The sequence below is a fragment of the Balearica regulorum genome, chromosome 2 (assembly GCF_011004875.1).
Source record: "Balearica regulorum gibbericeps isolate bBalReg1 chromosome 2, bBalReg1.pri, whole genome shotgun sequence".
NCBI classification, from domain to species: domain Eukaryota; kingdom Metazoa; phylum Chordata; class Aves; order Gruiformes; family Gruidae; genus Balearica; species Balearica regulorum.
Window position 1 is genome coordinate 92307279 of NC_046185.1, and position 22803 is coordinate 92330081.

At 43.4% G+C, this 22803-nt stretch overlaps 1 protein-coding gene across 1 annotated transcript; it reads left to right on the forward strand.

Annotated features, from left to right (window-relative positions):
* Positions 1-3512: 3512 nt before the first annotated feature.
* On the forward strand, positions 3513-16710 carry LOC104637625 (serpin B12). The gene is made up of 8 exons (XM_010305195.2): positions 3513-3615; positions 8698-8882; positions 10604-10717; positions 11070-11201; positions 12053-12170; positions 13450-13592; positions 15312-15482; positions 15606-16710. Exons 2-8 carry the CDS (start codon positions 8712-8714, stop codon positions 16008-16010), a joined length of 1254 nt encoding a protein of 417 aa, XP_010303497.2. The 5' UTR covers positions 3513-3615; positions 8698-8711; the 3' UTR covers positions 16011-16710.
* Positions 16711-22803: the final 6093 nt, after the last annotated feature.

The window sequence follows — 22803 nt, forward strand, 5'->3', positions numbered from 1 at the left end:
TAGGCCACAAAGTCAAAATAAAGAACTAAATCAATGTCTGGATTGGCCTTCTGGACCACAGTATTGACTATGTTACTAGCTGATCACAATATACAGAGAATTCAGTTATATAGCCTCAAAAAATGGGAGCATTTTACTTGAGAATTCCTCTTGGTGCTTCAGGTTTGAAAGAAACGGGAAAGAGATTTCTAAATGGGAACATGCGACCCCTAATCTGCATACTTCTAACACCAGAGAACAGCACGGTGGTTAATTGTGAATTTGGAGACAGGAGTTCTGTTTTGATTCTTGACCTTGCCAATGCACAAGAAGCCTTTAGTCACAATGATTAAGTGGTTTTACCAGTTTCTTTCCCTCTGTGAACCTTTAATGGGCTCTAACACAGTTTGATACTAGAGGGATAACTGGAGTCATTGACCCATACCTTTGAAGGTATTGAGGGGACTAACTTCCACCAAAAACAGTGGGAAGTGAGTCCCTGCAGACCTCTGGGGGTTTTTGCTGATATGCATCAGGTGTTCTGATACATGGATAGAAGTCAAAAGAAAAATCAAAATATAATAACTACTTTACAGCCCATCCTATCCGAGAAGGAATTGTCTGCAAAGACCTTTACCAGCTCAGTAACTTCAGTGATGGCTGAATGGCTGGGAAATCTTTTATACACCCATCATTGTCTGATCTGTTTTGGAGGCTGGGGTCAGAGTTATCCAGAGCTGTCGTCACTGTGGTTTCTCCTGGTTCTCCCGTAGGAGGTGGGTCAGGGCATTGCACGTGGGGTTGACGTCTGACTAAGCAGCTGCACGGGCAGTCCATGCATAGGCAAGACGGACTAGCTGCCTATAGTCTGTGCAGTTCATTTGTGTTTGGGCACTGACTCTCGGTCAGGTAGTTCCAGGTGTGCAGGCTGCATCACACTTATTGCTACATCTGTGCTGGTCTGCTAGACTGATGAAAACCTCTGGCAGATTGCCCCATCCCTCTTTTTTTTTCCTCGGTGAGACTTCCTGAAGGAGAAAAGCTCAGACATCACGTTCTCAGTTTGTTCAAGTTCTGAAGATGATCCAGTCCAGGAGCCAGTCTTCATTCAATGCAGCTCGTTTAAATGCTGGTCAGAGCACTTAGCACATCCACACAAATTTACCTAAGCGTGTCTTCTCAAAGGGTTCCTTGTCCATGGCTTTGCCAGGAAGGGTTATCCCATGAGAGCAGAAACCCTGCCTCAGGGTGGGGCCCATTTTTCTCCACCTCCTGACTAATGCCAAGGTATCCCAGCCGATGCAAGGCAAGCAGATGTTAGAGATACAAAGCTGTCTTAGTCTACAGAAGGCAAACCCATTTATTGGTCATTTATAAACAGGAAAAACTCAGGTTTATTTTTCACTTCTGCCTCTTCTCTCTACCAGTCCCAGTATGAAACCTATCCATCTTGCAGCATGTGAGGGAGAAGCATCAGTAAGGCTCCTGCTGGTGTGAGAAATGTTGTCACAGTCTATTGTTCGATTCCACCCATGCTGGCCTCTGGGACTTGGGCAAGAAATTGCATGGGAGGACATGGGAAAACGTGTGTGGGAGCTTTGTGTATAGAAACACTTACGTGCTGAAAGGCGTTGGTTACAATGGAGAAAGTGAACGTAGCAGAGAACTTGCTCAGATCGCCAAGCTGCTCCACCTCACCTTTCAACAGAGCGTTACTATCCAGTAATGGGTGACAGCCCTGATGGAAAAAAGCAAGCCATGGCTGGCTGTTGCATGCAGTTGCAAACTGCAGTGTTACGAGTCTAGTCATCTCATCGCTTGCTCAGCTGCACAGTCATTGCCCACTTCCTGCTCCCAGCATTTTGTAGAAGAGAAGTGATACATCCTAATGCCTTGTGGTAACAAAAGTTGTTTGTGGGGAAGAGCAGTTTGGTTTTGAAACTGGAAAAATGCTATGTAGAGCCAATTGCCCCCACTGGATAAGTGGTACAGTTCTGAATCCTGAGTATACTATCCTAAGGGCCAAGAAAAGACAGCATTTGCACATACATTGACATTTCCTGAGGCAAAGCAGTTAAACTGATGTCAAGGGAGTTCTAAGGGAATATATGTACAGAACCAGTAAAATAAATCAATGGAGGAATGATGTTAATATAGGAGGGAGGGAGAAAGCACAGAGATTGGGAGAAGGAAAGCCTTGAAAGATATTAAAAAAATATTTATACTGTCACTGAAAAGAGGCTAGGACTCATAAAAGCAGAAGAAGAAAAGATATGTGATAAGGCAATATGCAGAAAGAAATTTAAAAAAAAGAACGTAAAGAGACAGAAAGAATTGAGGAGGTAGACTAAGGAACCCTACAGAAACATGCAGGAAGGAAAAGCAGAAACAAAGAAGTGAATGGCAAATGGAAGCAAAAAAATGAGGAAAAGAATGGGGGCAACAAGAACACTCATTTTATCATTTTATCTTGTGTTGTTTACAAATCCCTCTTTTCAGATGGCCTCTGGAGCTGTGGAGCCTGGGCAACTGGGATGAGATCTTGGCAGAGGAGCAGGGAACAGCAAAGCTGGTGGGAGCTGCACCTGAGGAAGAGGGTGGCCCAGTTTCAGCGCTAGAAGAGAAGTGTGGGAAGGGCAAGATGGTGCTGGGACAGCTTCTTCCTCTTTCCTCCTTTCTCCCCTCTTGATGTCTGATCCCTCAAACATCCTATGAATCCAAGGCCAGTTTTATACTTTGTGGGAAGAAAGAAGAAGTGAGAAAGGAAAGACATAAGATTTTCAGGGCTGCGAAGCCACATACAACCCTAGAGGACTTCATTTTGACCCCTGAGTCCAGCTGCCATGACCCAGTGTTGCACCTGAGCTCAGTGGTGCTGATTAGGGGAGATTATTGAACACTGTGTTGGCGCAGCTCTGTGCTTCCCATCTCTTTACTTCCATCTCACTTTATGCTGGAGACATAACCTATGTCATCAGCCACTCCTGGTCTTCTTTTATTCTTAACCCCAACTATTTAAAATAATACCCCTTGGCTGGGGATTCCTGTTACAATTCAAGGAAATACTTCTTCCCCTCTCTAATTAAACTCCTTCCATACGCTTAAAGCTGACTCCTTACCTGAGAGAGAGATGGCTGTAGGCAATATAAAGCTCATGCATTTCCCATTCATTTGCTCTATCTCTGCAAACAAGCTCAGCTCCAAACAAGGCTTTTCTGAATCCTGGCATAAACCCTTCACACCCCTGTGCCACGGGAAGACTCCACCAAATTCATGAGGGACCACACGCAGCGGTGCAGCCATGGATCTCCAGGGTTAATGCCCACTATTCCAGCTGAGGGTGGCTTGGCATTGCAATGAGGAGATGTTGCCAGCAGATATTGCCTGCTAAACTTGTTGGGCAGCTTTGAGAGAAATACTATTAGCATATTGCTAGATATAGGTTTCCCAGTCTTTGCAGGAAACTTCATGTTGATGACATTTGCATTACATTGCAACATGCTGCTATCATCAACAATTGGTTAGAGGCTGAACTTTCCCACAAAAGAGTGGGAGATTTTTGTAATACAGTATTCACAAGAACGTGCTCCAGAGCTCAGCTGTTGTGCTCTTCATTTAACCTCTTCAGGCAAGAAGGTAAACAATTCTTTTTTTTTTTTTTTTTTTCCCCCCAAAATAACTTGTGATTTTTTTTGGCAGATCCAAAGTACTGGACAGGTTGGTAAAGTAAACGTCATGTTTACAGATGGGACAGAGGGGGAGATACCTTTACAGGCTGCAGGCAGCAAAACTCACTGCTAAAATTAAGGTGACTCAAGAGCTCACACAAAAGGAGCTGTTCTTCAGTGGAACGTAGATGGGGAATTTTGGAACACATGTCCAAAGCCATGAATCTAAAGATTCTTGCCTAAATTTCATAGACTTTTGAATCTGAAATTTCCCCAGGACCTCTGTCCACATCCAGAAAGCTCTAATTGCCACAAGACTGATCAGGTCAGCAGCTTATACCAGAAAGCAGATGCTTTTCTGCCTCTGTCCCCAGAAAGGCAGAGCGGCAGGCTCTTTCAGAGCACATCTACCCACTCTGGTAGAAATGGGCTTCGCATGAAGTGATGGTGCTGATGGCCTGGGCAAACTCACCCACTAAGTGGGAGATACAGGTTAATTTCCCTTCTTTACTCTGGTTTCCACGGCACAAGAAAAAGCCTTGAAACGTTCACAAGATGAGAGAGAGGGCGTGCAATTCTTCTGACTGAGTGCTTAGGCGTTTCCTCTGTACCCTGATCCCCACTGCCGGGAGATTGTTTATATTCTTAAACAATAACTATATAAAATAGGAAGGGTGGAGTGGTATTTGGATTTGGTTTTGTTAGTGGGGATGCTAGTTTTCACTATCAACATATTAGCTCTTGGGTTTGGCAATGACGTTTAGAAGCTTGCTGAGAAGCCTGCGCAGCATAGCAAATAACTTGCCACTGCACAGCCACCGTGACAGGCCAATGTACATCTGTGTCTGTTTATGCGGGAATAATTGGCCTAGAAAGAGGTAGAAAAGGTACCTCATGGAGGTGCTGGTGCAAAATAATAAAAGCAGTTCAGAAAAAAAGCCCTTTCTGGCATAAAAGTAGCAGCCTAAGAGGCTAAGTTGTTTGGAAAACGAACTTGGTAACATTTCCCTTGAAAAGTTATTTTGCACTGAAATGTATTGGGTTTTTTAATTTAAAGCCTTTTACTTTGGAAATGTTTTATGGCACATAGGGATGATTAGAATTTCTGTGCTGTAGGTAATTCCATTTTTCCTGTGTGTTGTTTGTCCCTTTCAGTCCAAATCAGCACAGAAACACCTGGAAAAGTCTTTTTGTAGGAATGGTCATGAAAAACAAGAAAGTCACTTCTACCAATCATAGATTTTTTATGTGAGGAGGCAGTATTGTCTGGCATGCACTCCTATTCTAGGATAGATACATATAATTTCTGCCAATTCTGTCTTCCTTTGTGTATGAGAAATGACTGCACATTAAAGCACCTTAATGGGAGGCAGATTGAACAAGTAAAACATGCAATGGGAATTATCATGTGGCATCAGGGAAAACAGGTTCCTTCTTGCTTTACCCTGTATTCAATATAGAATTACCTTAAAAACAAGGCTACAGCTCTCTTAACCTCCCTACCTTATTTACTGCCTCCTCCTGTTGACTGCATAATATAATCTAATACACCTATTAATTATGATAGCTTTGACCGCAACTTTTTATTCTTTGAGAGTTTTTGTCTTGATTTCATCTACCCTTAGCCGAAAACAAACTGTAAAGACAGAAGAGATCATGAATAGTTATAGAAAAGGAGTGTACTTCATTTCACACAGCCATGGAAGAAGTTTGTCACCTTTACAAGGTCTCTAGTGTACAGTGGTTTCTTCTAAAGGAAGGTCTTTTCCTGGGTAGCTTCTTGCTCACATACAACAGCACCAGCAATTTCCATCTGCCGGGCCATGTTAAAAGCTGCTGAACCACCATGCAAAGCATCTCGCTTCAGCAGCTGTAAAGCCCCAACCCTGCTTGCTGTCTCTGCACTATTGCTAAAGTTCAGTGGAGATACTTTGGCCAGTGCAGAACAGCAGCTATGATCTTCCTGGAACACTTCTTTTGATCTTATATCTCCGCTCCTTACCACTCCAAGCGCTTTTGAAAGCAACGTTACCATTTGTTGTCCACCATGTAAGTGTTCTCCAAACTCTACCATCCTTGCAGTAACTCCAAAACTCCCACTGATTGAACGATTATACAGGTTACTCACATGGCTTTATGGTGTGGAATCATTCATATGCTTCTGCCCGCCCCAATTTAGATTTGGAAAGTTCACTAAATCCTTTCATTCTGCAGTGAGAATGTCCCTCCACCAACCCACACCTCCTCTCCCTTGTTTTGGGTTTCCAGGGCAGCTCTCTAAGCAGTTCCCACTCACAAACCCATGGAGTTGGCCGTAGTGTTTGCACCTGGATGTCACCTTGAGGACAATCTGCTGCTTTTTCTGAAGGACTGGCCACCTCAGTACACCAAGCACTTGCCTTTAGAACTTGTTCCCAGCTCCTGGGTTCTCCCTCCATGCTTGGCGGTTGGTCCTGTCCCTGCAGGGTGGGGTGGAGGTGCCTCCTTCCTGCTGAGGAAGTTTATTAACTCTTTTTTTCTCCTTGACTTGTTCTGAGGTTTGGGCACACCTACAATATGCCTTATGACCTACATTCACTGTGAATGATTTCACAGCTCCATTTCAGATCTTTCTAGAGGTGTGGAAGTGGAGCAATACAAACTTCAGCACTAAAGAAGCGCTGAGTTTTGTTTTCAGAAGGTTCTGGATAGTAGGTAATGAAGGTGGAAGAAAAGAGGAATGATTATTGAGTGCAATGTCTTTCTTGTGGTAAGATGACTGTGTTATTAAAAGGAAAATGAAAGACACAAGCATACAAAGATGCAAACAGCAGAGCTATAACAGCTGTTTTCAGAATTAATGAGATATAACTCATCTTTAATTTGTTTGTTCGGGGAACTGTTTGGGTATTTCTCTTCTGTTTTGTCCATTTGTATTGGGTCTTTATGTGAAGTACTTCTGGACTTCAGGGTAAAACAAACGTCTCTGTATGAAACATATGAACTTTTTCTTTCAGCGTCACAGGTTCTTTCCACAGACCATCAGTCAGAAACATGATGAAGCATTGATTATTGCTGTGCTTTTTCAAGTGAGTCAAAATGCAAGAAACACCTGCATTTGCCACACGTGGCACCTTGATGTATTCAGCAACTTGACTTTTCAGCTCTTCCAAGCCACTGCAGCAATCTGTCTTAGGCTAAGTCTGTTCTCCTGTGGGCTGAGCTCATTCCCATTGTCTGGCACTTGCTGCAGGCTAAGATGGTTTGCACAGACAAACGTTGCGTCTCAGCCGAGCCGCATCCACTGTCTACGGCCTGGTAACTTCTGGCGCCTGAGCTGCGGCTTCTCATGCAAAGTTTGTGTCTGGCTCACGGCTGAGCAAGAGGCAGCGTGCGCTCTGCATCCCTGAGGACAACGCAAGACATTTTGAGTAGTTCTTGGAGTAAGAGCAGGCTCTGTGCGTGTGGGCTGTGGCTGTGGTAGAAGATCTGGGGCCTCAGTGGGTGAATGGGGTGGCAGGGGAGCATTGGCTGGGAGGCGATGGGGGGTCCCCAGCACCAGGCAGCTTCTTCCGAAGAAGGCTCTAGACCCCTCTCAAAGTGGCTGCTAGACACTGACAGCCCAGGACAGGCCGCACAAGGGCTCTGCTGATGAAAAATCCTCAAGTCCAGCTTTGCGCCAGCCTTTTCCCACCCTGAGCCTTGTGGTGACACGGGCTGGAGCTCCTCACGTAACTTGGCCTTGCAGGCTGCAGCAGCCGGCGGGGGGGGGCACAGGGCTGAGAAAGAGCACCTGCTGTGCCATGGCTTGCTGTGGGCAGGGGCAATAACCCCCTGGCTGTGCACTCACCCATCTTTTCAACAGAGAGGGCTCTGGCAGCTTGCTATGGACCCGACCCACCCTTGTCCCGATACAGGCTGGAAGCTAGAGCCAGCCAGATCTGTGCTGTGGGAGACGTGAGGGCTTTCTCTCCATACTGTGCCTGTGTATTTTCCCCTAAATAAAGCACCTTTCCGGAACACAGGCCACAGCTACTCATCTCTATGTCTGCAAGCAGGCAGGAGTGTACGCTTTGCTTTTCACACGTTTTTCTGGTATGCTGTCTAAAATATCATTTGCTTGACACTGAGAGTGATGTGAGGTTTTTTGAATATAATGATTCCAGAAAGGCTTGTGTGATCCCACTGGTATCCACACAACAGCGTTACAATTCTCCTACGGGACAGGAAAGGAGTTTCTAAACCCCATTTTTTTTTCAGATGGCCTCCTGCTTGCAAGGACCAAGCTGGAACTTGATCCCAACTTGTTCTTAGCAGAGTGGATTTAATGTAAATGACCCAAGGGAAGGGTCTCAGACTGTTATGTTTCTAGTACAAGAGTGACACAGATCTCACATCATTGAGCAGGAACTTAGAAACTTCTTTTCAGAGCTGTTGATCTATTGCTTTGTTTAGAAATTTTAATTGTGTATCCTGCCTGAACTTGTGACTCCTGGAAAACTCATGAGAAAGAAAACAGTGTATTTCAAACTGCTCATGTTTCCATATTTAGTTCAGTCTCCATAGTTGTTAATGACCCTTTTTCATATATGAAAACATTTAATTAATAGTGATTTAATTTTTATAAACCTGTTGTTTGAAACCATCATACTACAACTCTGGTTACCAGACATGGTTATATGTGGACGTAGTTTCTGTCAACAAGGTTCTGTCACTAATCATATGTTGTTACAAGAGGAAAGAATTGATATAACTGTATACATCAAACCAGTTTGGAGAAGAAAAATGTTAATCTACAGTTGACTGATTTCAATACTATCATCTGAAATAAGATACACCATGGGATAAGGCAGAAAAATTTTTGTGAGCGTGGGTCCCTTTTCCAGACCTGCTGTGTCCTTGCTCCTGCTGTGTAGCATGGACCGATAGATGTGTGCTGTTTCAAATTCTCAGAATTTACAAACTTTTATTTAGCAGCTATGGGACAGTCTCAGGGCAGACAGATGCTTCACAGTGTGATCGAGCAGGGCAACAAGATGCATTAAATTTCTTCTTTCTTTTGTGCTCCCAGTCAGCAGCTGCTTCATGATGAGCTCCATTTCTAGACCAATTACTGAGTTTTGTCTTGATCTCTACAATAAGCTCAACAGAAATGCAGAGGACACAAACATTGCCTTCTCTCCAATGAGCATCTCTGTTGCCCTGGCCCTGGTCCATCTAGGTGCAAAAAACAACACTGCTGCTCAGATAGAGAAAGTAAGTATTAATAAAACATGCCAAGATGCTTCCACATTGCTTGCTGTTCCCTTAATGGAAACGTTGGGTGTCCTAGCACCACACGTGTGTGAGGATCTCACAGGAAACAAGCATGAATACAAACACAGGTGCTGCCTTCGCAGTCGTGCTCGGTGCACTGTGATCCTTGCCATCTGCTTGGGCAACCTGGCCTAGTGGAGGGTGTCCCTGCCCATGGGAGGGGGGTTGGCACTAGATGACCTTTGAGGTCCCTTCCAACCCAAACCATTCTATGATTCTATGATTCTATGCTTCTGTGAGCATGCCCCCATGCAGGCTCAGGAGCATGGAGCAAGAGCTGAAAGAGTGGAGGTGATACACCACAGCAGGGCACTCTGCCTGTCCCCCAGCCTGCTGCCAGAATATCAGAGTTTGTTTCAAAATAATGAGCAGGTGCTTCCTCTCGTGGCTGCTACGAGAATCCGGAGAGCATGAGTCTGGGTGGGCAGTGGGAAGAGCTGCAGAAACCTGAAGTGATTGCACCTCGGTGGCTGGAAGCATCAGCTCACTTACCGTTTATGACATTCAGGAGTTAAAATGTCTTGCCTGCAGAGCTCACAGGGACCCAGGTGGGCAGGGAGGGGGTGAAGGTGGCCACCCCTCCGATCACTGCGGCTTTACTCTCTGCAGTGCAAGTTCTGCTTTCTACAATCTCTCTTGTCTTTTCTTGTTTGTGCCCATGAGCAGTAAAAGACCAATAATCCTAAAGGAGAGGTTCTTGTCAGTAGCTGGCTCTGTACTGGCAGATCTTCATCTGTCGTAGCCCAACTCTGCCATGTGCACGGTCTCACTGCTGGGTCACCCGCAGCCAAGGTAGACATGCCCTCCTCACAAGGTTCCCAGTGTGTGGTGGGTTGACCAGGTGGCCACCCAGCCACTGTCTCACTCCCCTGCTTCAACAAGGAGAAAATAAGATGAAAAAGCTTGTGGGTCAAGATGAGGACAGGGACATCGCTCACCAATTACTGTCACGGCAAAGCAGACTCAACTTATTTTGGAGCCGGCTGGAACCAGCTCTGTTTGGCATGGGGGCAGCCCCCCCAATCTCTTTGCACAGAGGCCACCCCTGCAACCCTCTGACTACCATAACCTTGCCACACAAACCCAATGCACAGGGACTCTCGCTTATTTTAGGAAAGCAACGGGGATCCAATATCCTCAGTAAAAAAGATTAAGTCTATGTATGATGCTACGTTATTGCAATGGAGAAGCTGCTGGAAAATTTTCAGTGAGATTTTTGCACGTTAGAAACAAGTACTGATTTCCATTAAGAGCACTGCAGTTTTGATATACTTCCTAAGTTGATGCAAAGATTAAGGATGATTATAAAAAGCCAGTTTTGATGTTTTCGAAGAAAGCTATTTTTGTCTCTTTAACTGAAGCAACTTTTTGTTTTGAAATTTAAGGTAACTGTAGCAATAAATTTAAACATTTTGAGGTAGTGGAGAGGAACATTTTCAGGGGTTAAGTGCAAGTTTGTCTTGGTTTGCTAATATAGTAATGTGAATTTGAACATTAATATATTGACAATTTCAAGTCTGTCATTTCAGCCTGACTGTAACTGAGAAAATATCTTTCATAAATCTACACTATTTATCCAGGACAGCATAGCAAATCTTTTAAACAAGGAAAATGTTTTTATCCCAGTTACAGTTGCCACAATTTGGCATCTTCAACTGCAGGTGCTCCATGTCAGGAAAGCTGCAGGAAGAATGAGCCTTAGGTCTGACCTTGAGACTGCAGCCCCAGAAATGGAGCCAAAACAAAGCCAGGAAAGACAGCCATCCCCCTCACAGGTACGTCCTCGGGTGGGGAGCACAGGAGACTTTTCACTGCGCGGTGAGTTACTAGGTATAAAGCACTGGAGTCTGCCACTGGAGGGAGTCAAGATCACACGCACAGAATCTGCCTAATCCACTGGGAAATGCCTGATACAAGGTGTCGCCTTATTAAGGGCCAAATCTTCCATGAAGTCAATACCAAAGCCTTCAGTGATCTCATCTGAAGGAGGGTCTGGCTTAGACTAGCTGGATTTAAAAATCTTTACAACAGGAATTAGTCCTATAGTGTAATCTAATTAGGATGCCAATTGACAACCAAAGCTATATGGAGGAATCATTATAATTGTCATGTTTGTAATATTCCTAGTGCAACAAGGATGGGGACCTTAACCACAAAGCGTTCCAGGCACTGCTTTTACAGTTACAAGACCTCGGTGAAAGCTATGTTTTAACCCTGGCCAACAATCTCTTTATACAACAAGGATTTGAACTCCAGCAGGTAAGTTACCTGTGCCTGCTAACTGCTGTAGCCCTGACCTCAAGCTTCCCTGCAACTGTGAGCCTCGCTGTTGCCCCCCTCACGTGTATTTTGGGGCACTTGACGTAGTTCTTGGAGCCATATCTCCTGTGGCTGGTGGGAAAGAGACGAGAGAGTCAGCTTTCAATCCTTTTGTTTAAAAACCCCACGCTGTGGGTATCAATGGCTATAGAGCAAAAATAAACCGGGAGTCTGTTCACTTTTGGCATGTCTACACTCAGCCAGAGGTGCGACTACAGCCAAAAATGGCCTATTCAAGCTGTCTGTAGACTACTTACTTCTGGGCTTGCAAGTGGCATGGCTGGGGCAGCAGCAAGCTTGGAGAGGGTTTATCACCGGAGATGTTCTGTAGTTTTGTGCGTAGGGCTGCTGTGCTGAACTTCCTGCTCCTTTCTTACTGAATGACAGAGTGGGCTTTAGATTAACTAGTATGAATAACTTGCTAGTCACATCTTTGCTTTTCTGTCAATTATTTCTGTTGTTACTTAAGCATTAAACAACACATCTTGCATCTTCTCTATTTTTTATTTTTTATCTCACCTCAGGTATGCAATTCTCCATGGGAAGACTCTTTCTTATGGCTTTCTTTTTACTTATTTACTTTTTTGCCTATGCAATAGAATAATTATCTCTTCTAAAAAGATTCTCTGAATAAACTTTGAATACTTGATGTTTCCAAAGCCAAATTTTGCCTTATAGTGTCAACAGGATCCTCACCATTTCTAAAATAGTTTCTAAGCATTGGTTTCTTTCAAAAGGTAGTAAGTTCTTAAGAGATATGACAAATTCATAATCTTTATTTTGCTTTACAGCAATTTCTAATGTGCACTAAGGAACTGTATGGAGCAGTGCTGCAAACAGTGGACTTTAAGGGTGCTCTTGAAGCAGCCAGAACAAAAATTAACGCTTGGATTGAAAGTGAGACACAAGGTAAAACAAAGCAAACCCATAGCCATACTGTCACTGCCTTCTTCCGCTGCTTCAACAAAAGAAATTTGAGGGTGTGAAAAGCAAAGATTTGTTCATGTTTCTGGGTGTTCAATCTTCTGCTGTTTAAAGACAGTTTGTCTTCCCATTCCCTCTTGAAATATTAAAGTAAGATATCAGCTTAATTATTTCTGAAACGAAGGTGTCTTTGTTGTCAAATACTTTTGTATTCCCACCCTTATGCCTGGCATGATAACTGCAATAATACCTATAAGGCTTGACCAGACAAATTGCTTCTGCAAACAGCCACAAATGCAGATATGGGACAGCAGGGGATGGAAGCTGTGAGCTTTGTGGCGAGACTGGGAACAGTCCTGGGGGAGGGTGGGGACGACTATGGAGGACCTGGCTATGTGTAGAGCAACGCCCACAAAGATGAGAGATGTGACCACCAGCGAGACTCACTATCACAAGTGACAATTGACCAGCTCTTGCCCTTAACCAGCTGGCGGGGCCCTTGGCTCTTGCTGATTAGACTCAACCGTGATATATGTTATTTTCCTTTAGTTTTTGCCAGAGCTGCAGTAGCAGCGTGATGAGAATTTTCTAAATTTTCTGGCTGAACCAGAACTTACTGGGGACCAGGCGAATGGATTTGAAGGCTTCTGTAATTTCTCAGCTGCCCATCTCCTGACCAAACCTGTCCTTGCACTGGCAGAGCAGCCTGTGACTGGTGTAGGAAAGAGCTGTTAACCCCCAGTTAGCTCCCAATAAGAGGACTGACAGTTCTGGGGCCACCTTGCACAAGGTTAGGAGCCATCGTTGCTCTGGGTGCTCATATGAAGCCTGTGGACCTGCCAACTCCTGCTTCAGCCTCAGTGGGGGAAGTCAAAAGCTGTGGAGGCGGTTAACTGCTGCTCTTGGTGCGAAGGGAAAGATGCCTTCATGTAAACTGAAACATGTGATTAATGGTGCTGCCTCCTTCCCTGTGGTTAAGGTCATCTGGCATATACGTATTGTCACTGACAGCCCAGAGCTGGCTAATTTGGTGACTTCACTCCCCCCTGTCTTGCCTGGCTGGTAGCAGTGCAGAGGAATCTGCTGTTTGTTTGCCTATATTTCCCTGTCCTTTGAATAAACCAAGAACTGGATTTCTAAGTTTCTCCAAAACTAAGTTCACAGACAAGCAATTGAGTCTCAGTCCACAGCTATAATAACAATTAATGAGTCTCAGTCTTAATAACAATTAACAAATACTTGCGTATTCCAAAACGTCCTTTAGGTAAAATCAAGGAACTCTTTGCTCCTGGTGTGATCAACGCAGATGCAGTGCTGGTGCTGGCGAATGTGATCTACTTCAAAGCATCCTGGGAACATAAGTTTGAGGAAAAAAAAACAGTGCAGAGATATTTTAAATTGAATCAGGTATATCTGCATTCTGTAAATCTTAACATTATTTACCCTAGGTACTGTGAGCATCGCAGCAAGCGTAACATAGAAGCACAATGCCCAGGGCTCAGCTGCTCTGGGAGCAGGGTGCAGGCATGCTGGGAACTTTACCTGCCTCTCCTGTTGGGAAGAGGTGGAGGGAGGGGTTTTCACAGAAAAGCATAATCTTTACTGAAAAAATGTGCAAGGGTCAGAGTTTTGCTTTGATGACTGGCAAAGCACAAGTGTTAGCCCTAATTAGCACTTTTGAACATAGTAGCCATTACAGATAGTTCTCATGGATGGGAGCGAATCTGAACATCCCGTTTCATATAGGCTTTGAGGGGTCCTCCTGATATTTATGTGTTCAATAATTTTTAACATTGGCTACCTGTTTGAGACATTAAAGCAGACAAAAAAACCCCTAGGCCAGATAGTAACAAACTACAAAAATACAGTTGCAATTTGAAAAAGGAGAAATTATTATAGGTTATTTTAGTTTATGTATAGAATTTGCAATGTTTGAAAGTTTATTTTAAATATATTTTAATTTTTAGCCCTCTTTTCTGCTGTAGGGACATCACTAAAACCTTCATTGTTTAACTAAGGTATTGTCAACATGGTTGCAAAGTTAGTTCTTTAACAAGCACATTCCTCCGAGTATTGTGTGTGCCCTTTAAGTCTAACAAATATTATCAAAAGAGACAATCAAAAACATTTACTTTCATTTAATTCAGTTTTGTTGTCTTTGCATACGTTGTGCCAATATTTTATTAGATCTCATCCATAACAAAAGAAAAAAACCCAACAGATTTAGGTCTGATCTTCAGTTGAAGAGCTTTGTATGGGAAAAAGTCCCTTTTGAGCGTTTCTCATATATCAAAGGAAAATGTCAGAAAAACATATATTTCTAGTTATGTTGCATTCCATCGTTAAGACGTTGGTAAGAAACTGTCATATTGGGTACTTATATTTGTGACTTTAAATATATCTTTGAATATGGATATTGACAATGGTCTATAACTGAGAACATTTGCTGCACTGCTGCAGTAGGAGAAGCTATGAGATAAGGAGAAGCTGTATAATTTTTTCTTCATATGCTAATCAATACTAGCAGGACTTTTTCCTGAATGTATGTCATCTACCAAAATTATTCTTTCATTGCTTTAGAAGTTAGCTAACTGTAAAAGGAAACTTCAGCCTTTATGCAGCTTTCAAACAACCCCATCACAAAAAAGGCAAGATAACAAGACCTAGAAGATCATGCCTGACAAAGGGTATGATCTTGTTCTTAACCTATTCATTGCTTCCTGTCTAAACAATCTGTCTGATAAATGACAGCCTGATTCTTGCAGTGCTATTTCTTCTTTATCCCAGTCCAAGTTATGACTTGCAAATCCAACCAGCATCAGCCTGTTTGGATGTGTAACACTATTAAGCAACTTCACTATCTGATCAGTTGCAGGGTTTTTTTTGTTTGTTTGTTTGGGGTTTTTTTGGTGTTTTTTGGGGTTTTTTTTCAGATAATTATCCCCTTTATTTATGTATGGCAAAGCTGATGTTTTGTGTGTCATTGTAGATGCAAGAAAATAAAGAAAAATGTCTAGCCTAACAACAATTACTGCTGAAACCCTGACTGCTGATACTACACCTGTAGTAAGTTTAAATGTTAAGAGCTATATTACTTAAGTGACTGTATGATTTTCTTTTAAACAGAATGAGAAAAAACCTGTGCAGATGATGTATCAGAAAGGCATGTTTAAATTAGGCTACATTGAGGAGATGGGTGCTCAGGTCCTTGAACTCCCTTATGCTCAGAAGTCACTGAGCATGATCATCCTGCTGCCAGGTGACATGGCTGATGGATCTACCAGTGGGCTGGAGCAGGTAAGGCAGCATATAACATGGACTATGGCTTGAAGTTGGTTGTCTGAAGTAAGGCTGGGTAAAGATCTAAACTTTTCAAAGCTGCCCACCTATTTTTAGCTCTTTTCCCCCCCCATCTTCTAGATTGAAAGCACAATGACCTATGAAAATTTAATGCTGTGGGCCTCTTCAGAACACATGTTTGAGACAAGAGTGGAGGTATACCTCCCCCGGTTCAAGCTCGAAGGCACCTTTGACCTCAATGAGGTATTACAAGAAATGGGGATGACCGACATCTTCACTGAATCAAAAGCTGATCTTTCTGCAATGTCATTTTCAAAATCTCTGGTGATGTCAAATGTTGTCCATAAGACGTATGTGGAAGTCAATGAGGAAGGCACCATAGCAGCAGCTGGTACAGGAGCTGTCATTGTGAGGAGATCTCTTCCTCTCACAGAGGTGTTTATGGCTGACCACCCTTTCTTATTCTTTATTAGGCACAATCCTACCAATATTATTCTTTTCTTTGGCAAACTCTGCTCACCTTAGTATCGGGGCCATTTTCTAACATTGTGAGAAACACCTGGATAAAAATTAGAAAGAGTGTTTTTCTTCCCAATGCATTCTGAATCCTTTGACAGCCTGTTTGTATTTCAAAGTAATTACTGCAAGCAATTTAGATTAGAACCCATCAATTGGATGCTCTGCTGCTAGGCTCCTTGAATTGCAAATATTGATCTGAATCCAGAATAGGAGTAAATTTTGCCTTAACCTCACTGGATATGAACGATTATTTTCTTTCCTTGATGCCCACTTATGCTCCTGTATTCCTCACAGTTCTCCAGCCCAGCCGTGTAGTCTAGCACAGCACCCGCCTGGCTTTGCAAAGGTGGAATTTGTATGCTGCTGTCTGAGGAGAATTGTCTGCAACAATTTTCAGTAACTGCCAGTAAAAACAGAGTAGCCCTGCTCTGTATTTTTTGATTCCTGGCCAGCTGGCTCCTGGTCAGCAGAGACGTGCTTTAGAGACACATTTTCCTTACCTGCGTCCTGTAGCTGTGGCAAATCCTCTGCACAGTGGAGACCTGGCCATGATATTCCCTTTCCTGTAGCAACTGCCAAGTAGGAGACACTTATTTGCAGCAAATATAACTATTTACTGATAACTGTACCACTTTCTCCCCAGTGATGTCTACTGAATTCGCCTTTGTGCTATTCTGCATTATATAAAAAGCTTATGCTAGATGCAGCTTTGTCTTCATTTATTTATTTAGATGTACGCCTACATCTAAAGTGTCATCTTACCAATTGGAAGAATGATGTGACATGTACTCCTTTCATGAACCCTGGATCTTTTTGTGTGTTTTTTTATTAGTAGCATCGGGTTTTATGATAATAACAGTAGGAATATTCAGTCGGGGAAAAGGACAGGAGTCTGCTCTCATGGACACCTCTAGAAAGGGAGTTGATTGCAACAATGATTATGTATACAGGAGGGCACTATTTAGGACCTCCTTTTGCTGGAGGTTTTCTGCATTCATTTTTGAAATAAAAGCTCACAGAACAGTTGAGGTCAGAAGGGACCTCTGAGGGCCATCTGGTCCACCTCTCCTGCTCAAGCAGCGCCACCTACAGCCGGTTGCCCAGGACCATGTCCAGATGGCTTTTGGATATCTCCAAGGATGCAGACTCCACCACCCTTCTGGGCAACCTTCCTGAAGCCCCTCATAAGTTCTCAAGTGACTCCAAAGAGAATTTGGTATGCACGATGTCTAGAGGAAAAGGATATGAAAACACACATAAGGGTGTTAATTAACCCACACAAAGAGGGGTAATTTACATAGTAAAAAGAAGGCTGCCTTTTTTATGGGGATAAATCAAGTGATTTCACTCTCAAGGAATAGGAGGAAAAAAAGTCTAGGAAATGAGAGTGAATGATAACTGAGCAAGAACAGACAGGAGCAGGACAATAAAAGAGTCAAATAGGCAAACCTCTCTTGGCTGTCCAATCTGAAGGGGCAGTACAGCTGCAGCAGTAGTTCTCCAGGCTGTGTCCCTGTTTCCCTTCTGGAGGCTGGCAGCCCCGTTTGCCTATTAGAAGATGTTTTTGTTACCTAAAGCTGTCATCATACAGTGTTTACATTTCCCAGGGCAGTTCTGAGCACTGCAACCTCAAAAATCAACGTTTCTGAAAATGCGGGGATGGCGATTCCTGTGATGAAGTGGCAAATGCCACAGGTCAAAAAACTTCCCTTTATTCCTGTCTTTTCTCAGAAATGAGTATACTGTCCCCAACCCCCAGCACATCCTTTTTCCGCACCCTTGAGTTAAAAGTTTCCAACAACACTGTGGGTTAGCAGGGGGGTGGATCTGCACTTGCTACCAGTGAAGAATGCAGGACCTTAGTCCTGAAAAGTGAAAGAGGGGAAGTTTGCAGCAAAAGCCTCCGTTTAGCACTGGCTTAGCTGGGCTGTTCCTGTGCCGCCAGACCACAGGAGCCGTGATGATGTGTGGTGAGCCCTGCGTGGCGTAAGAGATGCGTCCGGGCCAGTTCTGGTATATGGCGTGGCAGCGGTTTTACTACTCCCACGATCTCATGAACTGTGAAAAGACGACCAATGTTGTAAAGGAAAAAAACAAACAACTATGCCACATAGAGGTTTTTTCCATTTTTTTTTCCCCTTGGTGCAAACTCTACCGAAGGGAGTGCCTTGCTCCGTCAGTCCCCGTCTGTGCAAACAAGGTGCAATGCCTCTTCTCTCCCCACAGCTCACAGCTCGCTATGGGAGCAGGAATCCCCTTTGCAGATGCCAAGGCTCAGGTGCGTTTGCTGCCCTGCCCTGAGCCCCTGGAGCTGGACTAGGTGATCTTTAAAGGTCCCTCTCAACCCAAACCCCATTCTGCTGTTCTGTGTCTTGCACGCTCGTTAGCTGAATTTGGCTAACCCCACTCAGCTCTTTTCGGTTACTGATTTACAGCTGGTCAAACTAGTTTATAGTAACCACATTGTATCACAAAATATCTCAGTTGGTAAAAATACAGAAGAGTTATTAGGTATTGTGTCTTAGACCCAAAACATACATGCACATTTTAAAAATCTCAGATTCTGCTGACTTTAAAATCCCGTGTTATACTTACTGAACTGTGTAGGATCTGCCTTGCTTTCTTACTCCCGTCTGGAACTGGAAGTGGGAGAAACTCAGTTGCGATTGGAATAATAGTTATTAGCAAAATATATGGATTTTAAGCTATAAGGTGAAGAAATACTACTTTTCAGTGCTCATGGCCTGAGACTAGATTTAGAAACATGATCAATGTTAAAAGTTTCACCTTCACAGTATCACTCATAACGTCCATGTTCAGCCTGAGATAACTTTGCCTGCAGTTTCCCCTCAGTGCGAGGCAAGCAGTGGCAGCAGGAATTTGCACAACAAGCCTCTGCCGCTCCTGTTGAAACTTGGCACGGTGCATCCGGGCTGCACAGCGTTTCAGCTTGCTTCTCCAAGTTGTGGGGCCACAGCCCTTCTTAGAGAATTCATTAGCAGCTGTGGATGCTCTGTCACGGGTGCTCATCATCTCACAATTTGGCCCTTAAAGTCACGAAATCAATCGATACCTTGTAAGCAGTAAAGTGAAATGCCTACCCCCGTACACAACTATTTGTATTATTCACTTACTTACCTTCAAAGAGAGTTAAACTTTCCTTTAGAAACCAATTCAACATGTATTTCGAATCTAATAAAGATGGCATACTTAAATTTCCAGAGGAGTCAAGAACCCCAGAGGTACTGCTATAGAAAGCTTAAACACTGATTTGATTCTTGAGGAAAGCTTTACCCCAAAGGCTAGAAAAGGTTCAACTGGTATACTTCAAGAGAGGCTACCTTGCAGCATTTATGTGACCTGTTATTTCCTAAGTTGTCCTGTGAACTTCTCAGAATTTGGCTCTGGGTAATTTTTGGTTTTGGCTTTGGTGTTATGGATTGCTAGAGATTAATCTATTTTAGACAGAAACTCAGATAAGTATAGTAATTCCTTCTGATCTTAAGACTGAACACAGCAGTATCATTAGTAAAAATACTAACAGTAGTCAAATGATGTCTAGAAACAGTCCTGTCACTGACTTCTTACAAATATTCTTATTTCCCCAAACATATAAAAAAAAAAAAATTGAATCCATTTTCTGTTTCACACGCATTATAAAACTTCTAGTTTCCAGTTTCCCAGTATGTATCAACTTTCCATCGCCTTTCTCATGGACCATCCATCCCACACTTCCAATACATGTATCAAAATGCTGGCTCACTTTCTTGGAAGATTTCAGAAAACCATCCAGAAGTAATGCTTTGAATTCACTTCTTTTTTTAAACTCCCATGTTATACTATATTTTATTCCATTAGCCCAGTAGAGTCAACTTAGCAGGGTGAATGTAGAGTAGCATCTACCTATATTCAAATAATATCAGGGCTTGTTCCCCTTGAGCAGAGCAGCAAGGGAGGAAATATGCAGTCTGACTGAATGGTAGCTGGATGGCAGTGCTACTAGTTAGCATCTTCTGGCTAAGATCCGCGCAAGGTATTATAAACAGATTATCAGGACTAAAGTTCAAAGTTCAACCATGGTATGATATACAATATTAATTGTACATAATTTATTACATTGATTTCTTATAGATATAAATAGGTTAACTTTTATTCAGTTATAATGTATTAATATTAATTATAATAATATACTATTTGATACAATATAAAATTACCACACATCAAAGGCTGGTCTTGACTGATGGTAATGTAAGTAGTCTCATGCCTTCTGCACTACACAAGGTGCTATTCTACTCTAGCTGTACAGTCAGCCCCACAGTAACAGCAGCAGGATAATCTAGACTGTTAATTTCCATCTTTATAAAAAAAATTGTCTCTTAGTAAATCCTCGATTTTATTTTCTTGGTAAAGTATGCTCATTTTCTATATGGAATTATAATCACTTCTAGCAGGCACCACATCATAGTATTCATAGGCTTTACGAAAACCAGATTCAGAAGTCACACTTACTAACTATATTTTTCTGTGTATATGTAATGGAGGTTCAGTGAATAACATGTTTAATGCAGAGAATTATAGATGGCTTCAGAAACGAGAAGCAACATGAAAATAACCATGTGGGTCTCCTAAACAGAACGTAGGCTGGCTTTAAGCATGTACATGAAAAAAGCTATCATCTGAAAGAAAAAATTCTTTCCTATGCATGTGGAAGTATCCAAAATTTGTAGGCATTTTACTTTCACCTTTTGTAAATTATCTAGCAGCTAGCATTTTTCTTTGCTTGTTCTGAACTGCCTTGATTTGAGCAATGAGGTACTTTGCCCACGCTGAAATTCAGGAATGAGGTGGCCCAGAGAACATCTAGTGAATGCATTCATAGCATTGTGCAAGCTATTCACATAGGGCTCCCTGAAAATGCCATTAGAGTGACTTCATTTTTTAAGTGAAAATGGTATAGAGCTGCTGTAGTGGAGAAATTCATGTGGCTCAGGAGGTGAAGGGCTTGTCTTCTGTGTATCCCGTACCCTCGCTGGAATTCAAGCCTGCGTCTCCCAGGAGAATGCACCAAGCACTGTCGGGGACTAGTTTTAGTACAGGCTGGGTGGGAAAACTGCCCACCTTCCTTCTGAAGCCCTTACTTAAATGAGTGCAGCTTATGACACAAGAACTCAAGGACTGATAACTTTGTGGTTCAATAACTGTATTGTAGATGAGTTCTGGTTTCCAGTCTGTTCCCAGGACTAATCTTGTTTTAATCCAGTAACACAGAAAAACGGTATCTATATGTTGGTGAGTATCCTAACAATAATGATATAGAAGTATTTTTGTCCATATCTTTCTGATAGTGTGAATTTTTCCTCACTTTCTTAATATCTGCCTAGAAAAGAAAACAGTGAATAAAGCATTTCGATGATGAGCTTCCTTTCGGTTCTTCAGAGGGTGCTGCTGTGCAGCTTTTTCATATGAATCCTCAGGCATGAAATTATATATTCTTAATTACATGTGTCACAGCTTTTGTGTAAGAGCACTGCCACCTCCATAGCTCCAAGACTGTTTTGCGTTGTTCCCTCACTTGACTGCTACTGTTTGGAAACAGGGTCCAGCTTTTCCGTACACTTACTGACAGTTTTAAACATGCTGGAAAAGCACTACGGAAGGATGTCTATTGCCCATCCCGGTGGATGTCTTCCTTTCTTGCTCAGCGCCTGGCGAGGCAGCTAGCTTTTGGCACAGCACTCGTTGCAGCCTGCGACCTCGCAGCACCAGCCGCGGCTCTGCCTCCGCTCACACCCGCAGCAGCTCCTTTCCTCAGAGCCCTCCGCACGCTCCACTGCTGGTCACTGCTCTCCTCTGCAATCTGTCAGCACCGAGCGGCCCCAAACCCAGGGCAGCAATGACCAATTCTGCCTTTTCCACAGCCCTCAGCCTGCCGAGTGAGAAATTATCTTACTCAAGGGTAGAGGGGTGACCGCTGAAGGGAAAGGCTGTCTCAATCCAGAGTTTCCTAATAGGGGAAAGTCCCCCAAATCATATTTTCAGATTATTTTAATGCAACCATCATGTGATATCTATACAGGGGCTTAGCTGCATTTTGCTCAATGGAGTCAGCTGCTGGTCTTCTGTGAGAAATATGGTATTCTGCCCGGAGTGGTGCGGAGCACGGTGGCTGTTGGCCTAAAATAAACACAGTGCTCAGCTCACAACCCGCCTCGGGACACCAGGTGGAAACATTGTGGAAAAGCTGCCTGCTGCCTGCGAAGCACAACAGCCTCCAGGGTCGAAAGACAAGTGCGTGCTTTGGCAGTATGGAGCCCATTTCCTTGTTCACGAATGATGATGAATGCGAAGGATCCTGGACAACATACCCAGGGTTATCTCCTGAGCCCCCAGACAGGAGGACCTCCACCTTGCTGCCTTTTTTGCCAGTTGTTCTGTGCAAGCCATGCAGAGGTGCAGACTGATGATGACTGTGGTGCTCAACAAAAGCCTCATGAAACCCACATGCATTTTAAGCCAAAACCGTCGATGCCTCAGACTCCCCACACAGTTCTGCTGAAACATGTAGGCTAGACCTAGGGGTTAGGAAACCAGATTCAAAGCTGGACTGCAGCAGCAAATATTCAGAGCTGAGCACCTCAGCTGAAACTGCTCCAATTGCAGTGTCTAACTCTCTGTGGTGTTGTGGGGAAAATCCACATCCAGCCTTGGAGGGGCAAGGATCACCAGTCTGAACGAAGGTGCTGCTCCAGCTCAGTGCTCTTCCCTGAACATGACCAGCTGTGCTGGCCATACTGAGCTC